This window comes from Octopus bimaculoides, chromosome 13, assembly GCF_046866305.1.
Source record: "Octopus bimaculoides isolate indiv1 chromosome 13, ASM4686630v1, whole genome shotgun sequence".
In the NCBI taxonomy this organism is placed as follows: domain Eukaryota; kingdom Metazoa; phylum Mollusca; class Cephalopoda; order Octopoda; family Octopodidae; genus Octopus; species Octopus bimaculoides.
The window spans coordinates 8,888,762-8,904,646 of record NC_142940.1 but is presented as its reverse complement, the minus strand read 5'-3'; the positions used below and the strand labels follow the sequence as shown (position 1 = coordinate 8,904,646).

The following is a 15,885-nucleotide window of genomic DNA, read 5'->3' as shown; positions in this document are numbered from 1 at the left end:
ACCGGAAACTAAGGGAAAGGAACGGAAACTAACGGAAACTAACGGAAACTGACGGAAAATAACGGAAAGTAACGGAAACCAACGGAAACAAACGGAAACTAACGGAAATTACCGGAAACTAACGGAAAGGAACGGAAACTAACGGAAACTGACGGAAAATAACGGAAAGTAACGGAAAGTATCGGAAAGTAACGGAAACTAACGGAAAGTAACGGAAACCAACGGAAACAAACGGAAACTAACGGAAATTACCGGAAACTAACGGAAAGCAACGGAAAATAACGGAAAGTAACGGAAAGTATCGGAGAGTAACGGAAACCAACGGAAAATAACGGAAAGTAACGGAAAATAACGGAAACAAACGGAAACTCAGGGTGTGCCGCCAATGATGTGCCACACTCGTAAGGGTGCCATTGGGCTCCCCTAATGTGCCGCCCAGGGTGTGCCGCCAAGGATGTGCCACCCTTCGTAAGTGTGCCATTGGGCTCCCCATATGTGCCGCTCACGGTGTGCCGCCAGTGACGTGCCACCCTCGAATGTGTGCCATTGGGCTCCCCATATGTGCCGCCCAGGTTGTGCCGCCAAGAATGTGCCACCCTCGAAAGTGTGCCATTGGGCTCCCCATATGTGCCGCCCAGGGTGTGCCGCCAATGATGTGCCACCCTCGAATGTGTGCCATTGGGCGCCCCATATGTGCCGCTCACGGTGTGCCGGCAGTGACGTGCCGCCAGTGACGTGCCAGTGACCGGTCCGGTCTTGACCAGTCCGGTCTTGACCGACCGGTCTTGTCTAGTCCAAACCGGTCCAAGTCCAAACCGGTCCGAACCGGTCTTTTGGACAAGTCCAAACCGGTCCAAACCGGTCCGAACCGGTCCAAACCGGTTCAAACCGGTCCAAACCGGTCCAAACCGGTCCGAACCGGTTCGAACCGGTCCAAACCGGTTCAAACCGGTCCGAACCGGTCCAAACCGGTTCAAACCGGTCCAAACCGGTCCGAACCGGTCCAAACCGGTTTGGACCGGTTTGGACCGACAGGTCTTGACCAGTCCGGTCTTGACCGACCGGTCTTGACCAGTACGGTCTTGACCAGTACGGTCTTGACCAGTACGGTCTTGACCAGTCCGGTCTTGACCGTCCGGTCTTGACCAGTCTGGCCTTGACCGTCCGGTCTTGACCAGTCTGGTCTTGACCGTCCGGTCTTGACCAGTCCGGTCTTGACCGTCCGGCCTTGAAGGTTCGGTCTTGACCAGTCCGGTCTTGACCAGTACGGTCTTGACCAGTCTGGTCTTGACCGTCCGGTCTTGACCAGTCCGGTCTTGACCAGTCCAAACCGGTCCAAGTCCAAACCGGTTCAAACCGGTCCGAACCGGTCCAAACCGGTCCGGTCTTGACCAGTCCGGTCTTGACCGACCGGTCTTGACCAGTCCAAACCGGTCCAAGTCCAAACCGGTCCTAACCGGTCTTTGGAAAGTCCAAACCGGTCCAAACCGGTCCGAACCGGTCCAAACCGGTTCAAACCGGTCCAAACCGGTCCGAACCGGTTCGAACCGGTCCAAACCGGTCCGAACCGGTCCAAACCGGTCCGAACCGGTTCGAACCGGTTCAAACCGGTTTGGACCGGTTTGAACCGGTTTGAACCGGTTCGAACCGGTTTGAACCGGTTTGAACCGGTTCTAACCGGTTCGGACCGGTTTAGACCGGTTTGAACCGGTTCAAACCGGTTTGAACCGGTTCGAACCGGTTCGGACCGGTTTGGACCGGTTTGAACCGGTTTGGACCGGTTTGAACCGGTTTGGACCGGTTCGGACTGGTTTGGACCGGTTTGGACTTGTCCAAAGACCGGTTCGGACCGGTTTGGACTTGGACCGGTTTGGACTGGTCAAGACCGGTCGGTCAAGACCGGACCGGCTTGGACCGGTTCGGACCGGTTTGAACCGGTTTGGACTTGGACCGGTTTGGACTGGTCAAGACCGGTCGGTCAAGACCGGACTGGTCAAGACCGTACTGGTCAAGACCGGACTGGTCAAGACCGAACCTTCAAGGTCGGACGGTCAAGACCGGACTGGTCAAGACCGGACGGTCAAGACAAGACTGGTCAAGACCGGACGGTCAAGACCGGACTGGTCAAGACCGTACTGGTTTGGACCGGTTCGAACCGGTCCAAACCGGTCCGAACCGGTCCCAACCGGTCCAAACCGGTCCGAACCGGTCCGAACCGGTCCGAACCGGTCCGAACCGGTACGAACCGGTCCAAACCGGTCCAAACCGGTCCGAACCGGTCCAAACTAACGGAAAGGAACGGAAACTAACGGAAACTAACGGAAAATACCGGAAACTAAGGGAAAGGAACGGAAACTAACGGAAACTGACGGAAAGTATCGGAAAGTAACGGAAACTAACGGAAACTAACGGAAGCTAACGGAAAGCAACGGAAAATAACGGAAAGTAACGGAAACTAACGGAAAGTAACGGAAAGTATCGAAAAGTAACGGAAACTAACGGAAACTAACGGAAACCAACGGAAACTAACGGAAACTAACGGAAACTAACGGAAACTGACGGAAAATAACGGAAAGTAACGGAAAGTATCGGAAAGTAACGGAAACCAACGGAAACAAACGGAAACTAACGGAGTGTGCCACACTCGTAAGGGTGCCATTGGGCTCCCCTAATGTTCTGACCGGTTCTGACCGGTTTGAACCGGTTCCGACCGGTTCGGACCGGTTTGAACCGGTTCCGACCGGTTTGAACCGGTTTGAACCGGTTCTGACCGGTTTGAACCGGTTCTGACCGGTTTGAACCGGTTCTGACCGGTTTGAACCGGTTCTGACCGGTTCGGACCGGTTTGAACCGGTTCTGACCGGTTTTGACCTATCCGGACCGGTTTTGACCAGTTCGGACCGGTTTTGACCAGTTCGGACCCGACCGGTCTTGACCAGTCCGCACCGACCGGTCTTGACCAGTCCGGTCCCGACCGGTCTGGACCGTCCGGTCTTGACCAGTCCGGACCGACCGGCCTTGACCAGTCCGGTCCCGACCGGTCTTGACCATCCGGTCTTGACCAGTCCGCACCGACCGGTCTTGACCAGTCCGGGGCCGACCGGTCTTGACCAGTCCGGGGCCGACCGGTCTTGACCAGTCCGGGGCCGACCGGTCTTGACCGGTCGGTGCGGACTGGTCAAGACCGGTCGGCCCCGGACTGGTTCTGACCGGTTTGAACCGGTTCTGACCGGTTCGGACCGGTTTGAACCGGCTCTGACCGGTTTGAACCGGTTCTGACCGGTTTGAACCGGTTCTGACCGGTTTGAACCGGTTCTGACCGGTTTGAACCGGTTCTGACCGGTTCAAACCGGTTTGTACCGGTTCAAACCGGTCAGAACCGGTTCTGACCGGTTTGAACCGGTTCTGACCGGTTCGGACCGGTTTGAACCGGTTCTGACCGGTTCGGACCGGTTTGAACCGGTTCTGACCGGTTTGAACCGGTTCGGACCGGTTTGAACCGGTTCTGACCGGTTTTGACCTATCCGGACCGGTTTTGACCAGTTCGGACCGGTTTTGACCAGTTCGGACCCGACCGGTCTTGACCAGTCCGCACCGATCGGTCTTGACCAGTCCGGTCCCGACCGGTCCGGACCGTCCGGTCTTGACCAGTCCGGACCGACCGGCCTTGACCAGTCCGGTCCCGACCGGTCTTGACCATCCGGTCTTGACCATCCGGTCTTGACCATCCGGTCTTGACCAGTCCGGTTTGAACCGGTTCTGACCGGTTCGGACCGGTTTGAACCGGTTCTGACCGGTTTGAACCGGTTCTGACCGGTTTGAACCGGTTCTGACCGGTTTGAACCGGTTCTGACCGGTTCGGACCGGTTTGAACCGGTTCTGACCGGTTTTGACCTATCCGGACCGGTTTTGACCAGTTCGGACCGGTTTTGACCAGTTCGGACCCAACCGGTCTTGAACAGTCCGGACCGACCGGCCTTGACCAGTCCGGTCCCGACCGGTCTTGACCATCCGGTGCGGACTGGTCAAGACCGGATGGTCAAGACCGGTCGGGACCGGACTGGTCAAGGCCGGTCGGTCCGGACTGGTCAAGGCCGGACGGTCCGGACCGGTCGGGACCGGACTGGTCAAGACCGGTCGGCCCCGGACTGGTTCTGACCGGTTTGAACCGGTTCTGACCGGTTCGGACCGGTTTGAACCGGTTATGACCGGTTCAAACCGGTTTGTACCGGTTCAAACCGGTCAGAACCGGTTCAAACCGGTTAGAACCGGTTCAAACCGGTCAGAACCGGTTTGAACCGGTTCTGACCGGTTCGGACCGGTTTGAACCGGTTCTGACCGGTTTGAACCGGTTCTGACCGGTTTGAACCGGTTCTGACCGGTTTGAACCGGTTCTGACCGGTTCGGACCGGTTTGAACCGGTTCTGACCGGTTTTGACCTATCCGGACCGGTTTTGACCAGTTCGGACCGGTTTTGACCAGTTCGGACCCGACCGGTCTTGACCAGTCCGGTCCCGACCGGTCTTGACCATCCGGTCTTGACCAGTCCGCACCGACCGGTCTTGACCAGTCCGGGGCCGACCGGTCTTGACCAGCCCGGTGCGGACTGGTCAAGACCGGATGGTCAAGACCGGTCGGGACCGGACTGGTCAAGGCCGGTCGGTCCGGACTGGTCAAGGCCGGACGGTCCGGACCGGTCGGGACCGGACTGGTCAAGACCGGTCGGCCCCGGACTGGTTCTGACCGGTTTGAACCGGTTCTGACCGGTTCGGACCGGTTTGAACCGGTTCTGACCGGTTCGGACCGGTTTGAACCGGTTCTGACCGGTTCAAACCGGGTTGTACCGGTTCAAACCGGTCAGAACCGGTTCAAACCGGTTTGAACCGGTTCTAACCGGTTTGAACCGGTTCTGACCGGTTCGGACCGGTTTGAACCGGTTCTGACCGGTTCGGACCGGTTTGAACCGGTTCTGACCGGTTCAAACCGGTTTGTACCGGTTCAAACCGGTCAGAACCGGTTCAAACCGGTTAGAACCGGTTCAAACCGGTCAGAACCGGTTTGAACCGGTTCTGACCGGTTCGGACCGGTTTGAACCGGTTCTGACCGGTTCGGACCGGTTTGAACCGGTTCTGACCGGTTTTGACCTATCCGGACCGGTTTTGACCAGTTCGGACCGGTTTTGACCAGTTCGGACCCGACCGGTCTTGACCAGTCCGGACCGACCGGCCTTGACCAGTCCGGTCCCGACCGGTCTTGACCATCCGGTCTTGACCAGTCCGCACCGACCGGTCTTGACCAGTCCGGGGCCGACCGGTCTTGACCAGCCCGGTGCGGACTGGTCAAGACCGGATGGTCAAGACCGGTCGGGACCGGACTGGTCAAGGCCGGTCGGTCCGGACTGGTCAAGGCCGGACGGTCCGGACCGGTCGGGACCGGACTGGTCAAGACCGGTCGGCCCCGGACTGGTTCTGACCGGTTTGAACCGGTTCTGACCGGTTCGGACCGGTTTGAACCGGTTCTGACCGGTTCGGACCGGTTTGAACCGGTTCTGACCGGTTTGAACCGGTTCTGACCGGTTCAAACCGGGTTGTACCGGTTCAAACCGGTCAGAACCGGTTCAAACCGGTTTGAACCGGTTCTAACCGGTTTGAACCGGTTCTGACCGGTTCGGACCGGTTTGAACCGGTTCTGACCGGTTCGGACCGGTTCTGACCGGTTCGGACCGGTTTGAACCGGTTCTGACCGGTTTTGACCTATCCGGACCGGTTTTGACCAGTTCGGACCGGTTTTGACCAGTTCGGACCCGACCGGTCTTGACCAGTCCGCACCGACCGGTCTTGACCAGTCCGGTCCCGACCGGTCCGGACCGTCCGGTCTTGACCAGTCCGGACCGACCGGCCTTGACCAGTCCGGTCCCGACCGGTCTTGACCAGCCCGGTGCGGACTGGCCAAGACCGGATGGTCAAGACCGGTCGGGACCGGACTGGTCAAGGCCGGTCGGTCCGGACTGGTCAAGGCCGGACGGTCCGGACCGGTCGGGACCGGACTGGTCAAGACCGGTCGGCCCCGGACTGGTTCTGACCGGTTTGAACCGGTTCTGACCGGTTCGGACCGGTTTGAACCGGTTCTGACCGGTTCAAACCGGTTTGTACCGGTTGAAACCGGTCAGAACCGGTTCAAACCGGTTAGAACCGGTTCAAACCGGTTAGAACCGGTTCAAACCGGTCAGAACCGCTTCTGACCGGTTTGAACCGGTTCTAACCGGTCTGAACCGGTTCTGACCGGTTCGGACCGGTTTGAACCGGTTCTGACCGGTTTGAACCGGTTCTGACCGGTTCGGACCGGTTTGAACCGGTTCTGACCGGTTTTGACCTATCCGGGCCGGTTTTGACCAGTTCGGACCGGTTTTGACCAGTCCGGACCGACCGGCCTTGACCAGTCCGGTCCCGACCGGTCTTGACCATCCGGTCTTGACCAGTCCGGGGCCGACCGGTCTTGACCAGTCCGGGGCCGACCGGTCTTGACCAGTCCGCACCGACCGGTCTTGACCAGTCCGGTCCCGACCGGTCTTGACCAGTCCAGTCCGGACCGACCGGCCTTGACCAGTCCGGTCCCGACCGGTCAGAACCGGTTCAAACCGGTCCGAACCGGTCAGAACCAGTTCAAACCGGTCAGAACCGGTTCAAACCGGTCAGAACCGGTTCAAACCGGTCAGAACCGGTACAAACCGGTCCGAACCGGTCAGAACCGGTTCAAACCGGTCCGAACCGGTCAGAACCGGTTCAAACCGGTCAGAACCGGTTCAAACCGGTCAGAACCGGTTCAAACCGGTTCAAACCGGTTTTGACCAGTTCGGACCGGTTTTGACCAGTCCGGACCGGTTTTGACCGGTCGGTCCGGACTGGTCAAGACCGGACGGTCCGGACCGGTCGGGACCGGACTGGTCAAGACCGGTCGGTGCGGACTGGTCAAGACCGGTCGGCCCCGGACTGGTCAAGACCGGACGGTCCGGACCGGTCGGTGCGGACTGGTCAAGACCGGTCGGCCCCGGACTGGTCAAGACCGGTCGGGTCCGAACTGGTCAAAACCGGTCCGGATAGGTCAAAACCGGTCTGAACTGGTCAGAACCGGTCCGAACTGGTACGGACTGGTCAAGACCGGATGGTCCGGACCGGTTCTGACCGGTTCGGACCGGTTAGGACCGGTTCTGACCGGTTTTGACCGGTTCTGACCAGTTCGGACCGGTTTTGACCGGTTATGACCAGTTCGGACCGGTTCTGACCGGTTCGGACCGGTTTGGACCGGTTCTGACCAGTTCGGACCCGACCGGTTTGGACCGGTTTTTGCGTCCGAAGACGCAAAGACCGTCCCAAACACCCAAAAGCGTTCCCGATTACGCAAAACTTTCCCGAAGTTGCAAGAACGTTCCCGACGCAAGAAAGTTCCTGAAGACGCACGAACGTTCCCGGTTCTGACCGGTTCGAACCGGTTCGGACCGGTTCTGACCAGTTCGGACCGGTTTTGACCGGATCTGACCAGTTCGGACCGGTTTTGACCAGTTCGGACCCGACCGGTCTTGACTGGTCCGGTCTTGACCAGTCCGGGACCTAAAATTTGGGACCTAAAATTTGGGACCTAAAATTTGGCTGGTATTTTTCATACTAATCTCAATATGACTCGTCGAATAGATATTTAACACTTAGCACCCCCCCTCCCCCATACACACACATGCAGATCTTTTTATCATTTTACTTGTTTCAGACATTGGGCTGCGGCCATGCTGGAGTAACGTCTTGAAGGGTTTTAGTCGAAGAAATCGAACTACAGTACCACAGTACCTAATATTTTTTTTCTTTCTAAGCTTGATATTTATTCTATCGTTGTCTTCTGCCGAACCGCTAAGTTACGGGTACGTAACCACACCACCACCGGTTGTCAAGCGGTGGTGGGAGACGAACACAGACATAGACACACACACATACATATATATATATATATATGTATATATATATATATATATATATATATATATATATATATATATATATATATATGTATTTATATATATATATATATATATACATACATATATATATATACACGACAGGCTTCTTTCAGTTTCCGTCTACCAAATCCACTCACAAGGCTTTGGTCACCCCAGAGCTATAATAGAAGACACTAGCTCAAGGTGCCACGCAATGGGACTGAACCCGGATTCAAGCTTCTTACCACACAGCCATTCCTACGCCTAAATGTGTGTGTGTAAACATATATATATATATATATATGTATGTGTATATATATATATATATATATATATAAACATCATGATATATAAAACTTCATAATAGATAAGAAAACTGACGTGGCTGGAACGCTAATGTTTAACGATCGAGAATCGGTAATTGACATAGTAATGAAGGTAAATTATTTTTACATTAACAATTGATGGTTCAGGAGGTGTTTAGAATTTGTTTTAATAATATTTAGGTTGAATGGCGAGAAATAGTTTGCGTTAGGAGGTGAGTATTAGTAACTGGAAGTTAATGCTTCTGGTAATGCGGTGAGTAATGCTGTGAGGAAGCTAATAATAAATTAAAAGAGAGAATGTGGATGTCTAAAGCAGGAGATTATATTGCGAGAAGAATATCTTGAAGGTTAATATTAACAGACAAATAAGATCTGCTTGAAAAATGCGTGCGTGCGCGTGACTCGGTGTTCGTGCTTGTTTCTCTTGATGCATATGTGTCTGTGTATGTGTGTATGTGTGTATGTATGTGGGTACGTGAATGTACGTGTGTGTGCATGAATTATGTGTTTGTGTGTGCGTGTGTGTTTATTTGTGTGGGGGTTTGTGTTTGTGCGTATATGTATGTATGTATACGTGCATGTATACATGCATGTATATATGTTCGTGCGTTTGTGTGAATATATGTGTGTAATTTATGAGTGTATGTGTGTGTGTGCGCGTGTGTGTACGTGAATGTATGTGTGTATATTTGCATACGTGGGCGTGTTTTCCTTTTTTTCTGTGTACCAGGGGTTATGTTGGGGGATAAGCCACAGACAAATATCAAAATGACCTGAAAGGAACCCAAATTGTTACTTTTGTCGAGTATCTGTACAGCAGATTGATATTAAAAGTCATTGTTAGGCACCGAGCCAATTCATATTAAAACGCAGAGGGTTGCAAGAATATAAACGAATGCATTGCATTGGAATGAAATGTCCTTCTCAGTAGGAATTCAACTCGGAAGTAAGAAAGACGAAACTTAATACTCTAAGATTTTTGTTTATTTTTAGTATAGCTTTACCTTGTTTTTTTGTTTGTTTTTTATTTTCATTGCTTACTTAGAGATGGGACATCATTCTGGATTTTTTTGCTGGGACTCATAGACTAGCGGAAGAAAAGAAGAAAATGACTGAGATAATGCCTTCAATAGAAGAGTCACTTTTAACGGTACCCCATGTACGAGATGGCGGCGGATCAAGTCTTCTACCTCCATTAAAACACCGAATTCTAATCTTGGTACAAAGTGATTTTAGTGAATTTTGGGGAAGGTTACAATCGATTAAAATCGGCCCCATTTCCTAACTGGTACTTTATTTTATCGAAACGCGAAGTATGGATGTGAACTTCGACATGAGTTGAAATTAGAAATTAAATAAGTGTAACTTAATTAGGTAAAGAATTTTATCTGACTATCTCTCTGTTCTGACGATTCACCGCCATTAAAATATTATTTTTTTTTTCTTTAGTGTTTGTCTTTAGCAGCGTAGTCGGGAAAGCGTCAACGTGTGCAATTCCAGCTCTGTCTAACCACGATAATCTCCACCTCACGCAATGCATCCTAGAAAGAATAGGTACTAAACATAGCTTAGGTTGGGCCCTGATCAACTTGGATCAATCGAAAGCTTTCGATGGGATCGACCATCGCTACTAAGTAGCAATCCCCAAGGCAGCCAGTTTTGCTCCTGTTCTCACGTGCTCGTTCAGTGGTCAGAGTAAATGGCCATCCATCGGAGCCGTTTCAAATCACAGATCATACTTCTGGCCTGTCACCTTTCAAGGGTGCCCTCTTTCATCTCTTCTCTAAGTACTGATCCTTGAGTCACTACTTTGGAAACTGGAGATGTGGAGGGGTATCCCGTTTTGTTTGAGACATGGAAGATCTGTATCGGCGTATGCAGATGATGACACGTAGTAGGGACGGGCACTACAGAAATCGATATAATCGGCAACAATCTAAAGGAATATGAGACTGTGATGGAACAAGAATTAATCAGGACAAGTCTGTGGGCTTACAGCTTGGCACCCGAAGAGGAAAGTCTATGCCGTCGAACAGCGTCGTGGGGTACTGGACGGATGGTACTGTTAAGTTATCTGGGTCTGGTTTGGTCGAAATATCTTTATGAATACGAAATGGAGCGATATTACGAGCAGGACGGCCAGTCTCACCCATAAATTGGCTGAGAAAAGGTGGCGGATGCATTTGTCACTTTCGTTATATATTACCGACGTGCCTTGTCCTGTTTCTCGTCTAACCAAGTTGGGGTGTTTGTTCTCTCACTTCTTGTAAAAGAGATGCATTCATTGGCCAAGCGATTCCACCGCTATCAACATCCTCTGGACGGAGGGATCGGTATGTAGTGGCTGTTTATGCACAGACATGCATTAAGGCTTCGGCATCTGCAAATATTCCTAGATAGTGAGCAGGTGTGATTGTCCTTTGCCAGGCACGATTTTCCACAGCTCATTTTCTTGAGGGAGCTGTGGTCCTGAGTCAAATGAAGAACAAGACTGGTGCCTTACATCTGGAAATGTCAAGTGCTCATAGTCTGGATTTCAGCCTCTTAATCAACCTCTGTCTTCGTTTAAATCAGGACTTCAGCTCTACCAAGGAAATAAGCTGCAAGAAAACGTGGTTACAATTTACCGTCTAGGGATCTTTACATAGATAGCAATCGCAGGGCATTTTGTTCATTATCAATCACAACATACATAAATCTCTGTGCAGCGGATGTTGGCAGTAGATGGATCTTCTGACAATTGGAATGCATTCCTTCCACGGGAACAGAAAAAAACAAGGCAGTAATAAGTAACAGAAGCGATGTATGCGCTCGTCACTTCTGCCGGACATTTCAGAGACAAGTTTCTCTCTGTCACTTTCCCCATTACGCATGTGGCCTCACTCAGCTACTATCTTCTCAGGAGGCTGGACTGAGAGCAAACATTTTAACTGAGCTTTAGGCCTAGTGATCCACGACACTGGTTGTAAAGACTGAAGTATCTAAGACTTCGGGTTCTTTCCCTTCGTCTGAAAGTAAGGAAGTGCTGTTATCTTTTTAGTTCAAAGTTTGCCAATGCTGAAAATATTCGGAATGGAGTTTGTCGAGCGCCTATGAAGGCAGTGGCTAGTTTGGCGACGGCAGAATTTTCCCCGCGCCAACATCCTTTATCTGCGTGAGGATATTTTTTAGTATTTCATTCTTATTGTTCAGATAGTTCCAAAAATATTTTTAATCTGTTTAAAATGTGTCCGCTTTCTCTTGTGCAAAGTCTGCATTTCTTTGGCCCATTGATGTATGACCTCAGTCTTTTAAAAACCCTCCATCTAATGTAGTCAGCGTTTCTGTATGTAGCTGGCAGTGTTGCGGAATTCTTCTAGTCATGTGTCAGCATTGAAGTGAAGCTCCTTTTACCTGTTGTTTCTTTTCTTCCCTTTCTCACTTCAACACCACCTTGTACTGCTTGAATTAAGGTATTGGTTATTTCTCCATCAACATTCTAATTCCAGTTTCCTATTTTCGTTCATTTTGGCCAGCTGAGTGGGCTGGACACAACTGAATACCGCATGTTATTTAATCTATCGCTCTGCTTTTTCTTCTACTAACCATTCTTGAATAATTGCTCCTAGCAGAACCACAAGGGTTGGTGAGAGGTCGATTATATCGACCCTGGAACTCGATTGATAAGGCGGTGAGCTGGCAGAATCGTCAGCACGTCGGAAAAAAATGCTTAGCGGCATTTCTCCCAAATGTTTACATTCTGTGTTCAAATGTCACCGGTGTTAACTTTGTCGTTCACCTCCTTGGAATCGCTAGAATAAGCGCCAGTCAAGTACTGAGGTCGATGTAAAGGATTCGTTCATTCTCTCCAAAATTAATGGCCTTGAACCTTGAAATGCTCCAACATCCCGTTCAAGAGGAATATTGTGATCTCGGTCACATATACTCTATAGAAACCGGATAATCAGTCGTTTGAGTCCTGGGGCTCAAGAAAGGAAATTGCTTGACTAATAGTTTATTTTATCAACCTTAAAAAACATGAAAGCAAAGTTGATCTCGGCGTGATTTGAACTTGGAACCTAAAAAGCTGGAAAAATATCACAAAATATTTTGTCTGACGTGCTAACGATACAGCCAGTTCCCTATTCTTTAATAATCCTTTCTTATTTTGGCAGCAGAAAGTCAGCAGTTTTGAGGGGTAGGGAAGTCGATTACATCGATCCCAGTACTTGACTGATACTTTTTTTTATCGATCTCGAAAGGATGAGACGCAAAGTCGACCTCGGTGGAATTTGAACTCGGAGAGTAAACACCATTCTTTAATAATAAATTCTAACAAAGGCACGAGGTTGAGAGTTTGGAGAAAGGATAATCGTTTGAATTGATCCCTCTACTTAACAGTTACTTTATTTAATCGACCCTGGAGTGGGAGATGAAAGGCAATGTTAACTTCGGCGTGATTTGAACTTAAAGAGCTGGAAGAAACACTCTGACGACCTACCACTCCAACAACCTTCGACCCCAATTATTTAATAATGTTTTAAATTTAAGCGTAGGGCCAACAGTTTTTGAGGGTAGGGGAAGACGATTACATCGATCTCAGTACTTGACTGGTACTTTTTTTATCGATCCCGAAAGGATGAGACGCAAAGTTGACCTCCGCGGAATTTGAACCCTGAACGGAAAGCTGGACCAAATGCTTAACAACATTTTGTCTGAGATCGTAGGTTATAGTAATTTTAATCGCCGCCCACCTAACGCCACTTCACAGAATTTGGTTGGTATTTCACTTCCTTGACTGTGGAAGGAAAGTTGAAATGGTATCTTAACATCGCCGATATTAAACACTGAACATGCATGTAACACATCTCGGTGCAAGATAGAACGAACATCTTAAGGAAAGCGTTATCTGTCTGAGGTCCTTGTTGTGACACTTGACAGATGACTATAGACTCCGGTGCATTTTTACCTACACTGTGTTATGAAGGAATAACAATAATGATGATGATGATGATGATGATAATGATGATGATGATGATGATGATAATGATGATGATGATGATGATGATTTCTTTATCAACCACAAGGGTTTACATTAAGTAAAACATTATGGACAGTACAGGACAAAATAAAGAAAGTCTGTGTATATGTGTGTGAGTTTGTGTTGTGAGGATATTAATAGTATTGGTGATAATAATCTTTTCTATGCATGTATGTGTGTTCTTGTGCTATGATAGTTAATCAACTAAGCATATATATATATATATATATATATATATATATATATATATATATATATACATGCATAGATAGATAGATAGATAGATAAGGAAATAAATTGATAGCTAGGATGTGTAAGGCACACAGGCATGTATGTTAGCAAGATAGAACCCGGTGGCCCCACGACGGATGGGACACAATAGATGATAAATAGATTAACACATAGACACACTGATAGATTAAGAGGCGACGGGGAGAGGTTAGGTTTGACATAACAGACGGATAGGCGGACAAGCGGAAAGATGGGGCAGACAAAATAACAGACAGCTCAACAGTTAGATTAGAAAAAGACATACGGAAGGAATGTAGAAAATAAAAAAATGTAAAGAAAAGACTTAAAAGATTCTGGAATAAAGATAGAAAGCTTTTATTTAATTTGTTGCGTTGTTGTTGTATTTGTTTGTGTTTTATATTTTTGTTTTGTGTTTTATTTTAATAACTGAGCAATTACGAATATATGTGATTGTATGTAGGTACGTACATGTATGTGCATATGCATGCGTACGTTTTGTGGAATGTGATTCTATTATACCGCACTACTCACACATGCTATATATATGTATATATATGTGTGTGCATGTGTGTGTGTAAGTATGTATGTATTTTACATTAGATGTAGGTAGGTACCTTTCTGTATGTGACTTATGGTGAAGTTCAGCGTGCTTGGATGTTTACGTTTGTAAGCAAGAATTAACGAGGAAAGGTAACGAGGAAGAGAAAGAGAAAGTGAAGGAAAAAGTGGGGTGGGAGAAAGAAAGAGAGAGAGAGAGAGAGAGAGAGAGAGAGAGAGAGAGAGAGAGAGAGAGAGAGAGACAGAGAGAAGGAAAGAAGGAAAGAAACAGAGGAAAAAAAATGTAAGAGAAACAGTTCTGCCTGCTTTCTTGCCCATCCCACACAACATCAACTAGAACAGCAGCAGCCCTTACCATCTTTGACTTGAAGAACTATCGTGTTACCATACCAAATCTTCACATCACCTTGCCATGAAAACGAATAAAAAAAGACTACCGGTTGGTTGCGCCACCTGGTGGCCGTTCCCTCATTGCCGTATAAATACGTAGCTCTTTAGCTATTTAAGACATCAGTTTTTGGGCGTTCGGATTAGTCTGCTAATTTTATCAGGTGGTAAGCTCTGTGCCAGCTGAATATTTGCTGTAGCCCCCTCCATTTCGGCTTCAAATTGCTGAAAGATAAATAGATTGAAAGTCTATTTTCATTGAAATTCGTTTATTTGAGTAAGCAAGCGATTAAAACCAGAAACCATGGACATAGATTCAGATATCAGTGTAAAACGCACTTATCGTCGTTATGAGGTGTACAGGGGTCAGTCTCCAACTAGTCAAAGCAGGACTGAGGTAAGTTGTTTTTTTTTTTTCCGACTTCGGAAATACTCATGGACGTTGCTATTAATGTTTTTTTTTGTTGTCGTTGTTATGACATTTTAATTATTATTATTATAATTATTACTATTGCTACTTTACATTGCGACTATCATCACCGCTTATTGATTTCTTTGATCACTTAATGATCCACTTTCTAAATTTTCGTGTGGTTTTCATTCTTGTAAGGCTTTTGCCAGAATCATGCACACACACACACTCACACTCACACACACACACACACACACATACACATACACACACATACACACACACTTGCATGTACATACATACATACATACATACATACATATATACATACATACATATATACATACATACATGTGTATATAGTCATACACACATACCTACATATATATATATAAGTATAAATATATATACATATGTGAATATATATATGCCTATATAAAAAATATATATCTATATACATATATATATATATATATATATATATATATATATATATATATATATATATATATATATATATATATATACATATAAATACACACATATATATATGTATATAACTTATACATTGATGATATATATGAAAAGATTTTAAAGGACAAAAAAAAATTAATGAAATGAAATCAAATTGAAGATTTTTTCCACAATGGTTTTGAAAAAAAAAAAGTTATTTGGAGAATTACACAAATTTCGGATTCTTTGGATAAATGGATATACACATACGCTCTACTTCATCTTGACAGCAGACGATACAATTATAAATCTAACGAAACACTATGGAAAGAATATACACCCAGAAGATCATAAAACAAAATAATATTTGGAGACTAATACCGTCTTCTTTTGTCTTTGGCATCGTTCTAACAACACCTACTTTCAAAATTACCAAAAATGGATTTCAATTTTTTTTTCCCTTCGAAAAAATTCCATGATAGCTTTTGGGCTT

General features: G+C 47.8%; 1 protein-coding gene across 7 annotated transcripts in view; it reads left to right on the top strand.

The window, feature by feature from the left end:
- Positions 1 to 14,646: 14,646 nt before the first annotated feature.
- LOC106878553 (paramyosin) overlaps positions 14,647 to 15,885 on the top strand; it is a 42,827-nt gene continuing 41,588 nt past the window's right edge. For all 7 annotated transcript variants that reach the window (XR_016244084.1, XR_016244083.1, XM_089362012.1 and 4 more), the window contains exon 1: positions 14,647 to 14,924. Coding sequence is in view for 3 of the 7 variants with exons in the window: in XM_089362012.1 (XP_089218138.1) it covers positions 14,832 to 14,924 (93 nt within the window). In the remaining 4 variants the exon portion in view is untranslated. The remainder of the gene's footprint in view (positions 14,925 to 15,885) is intronic.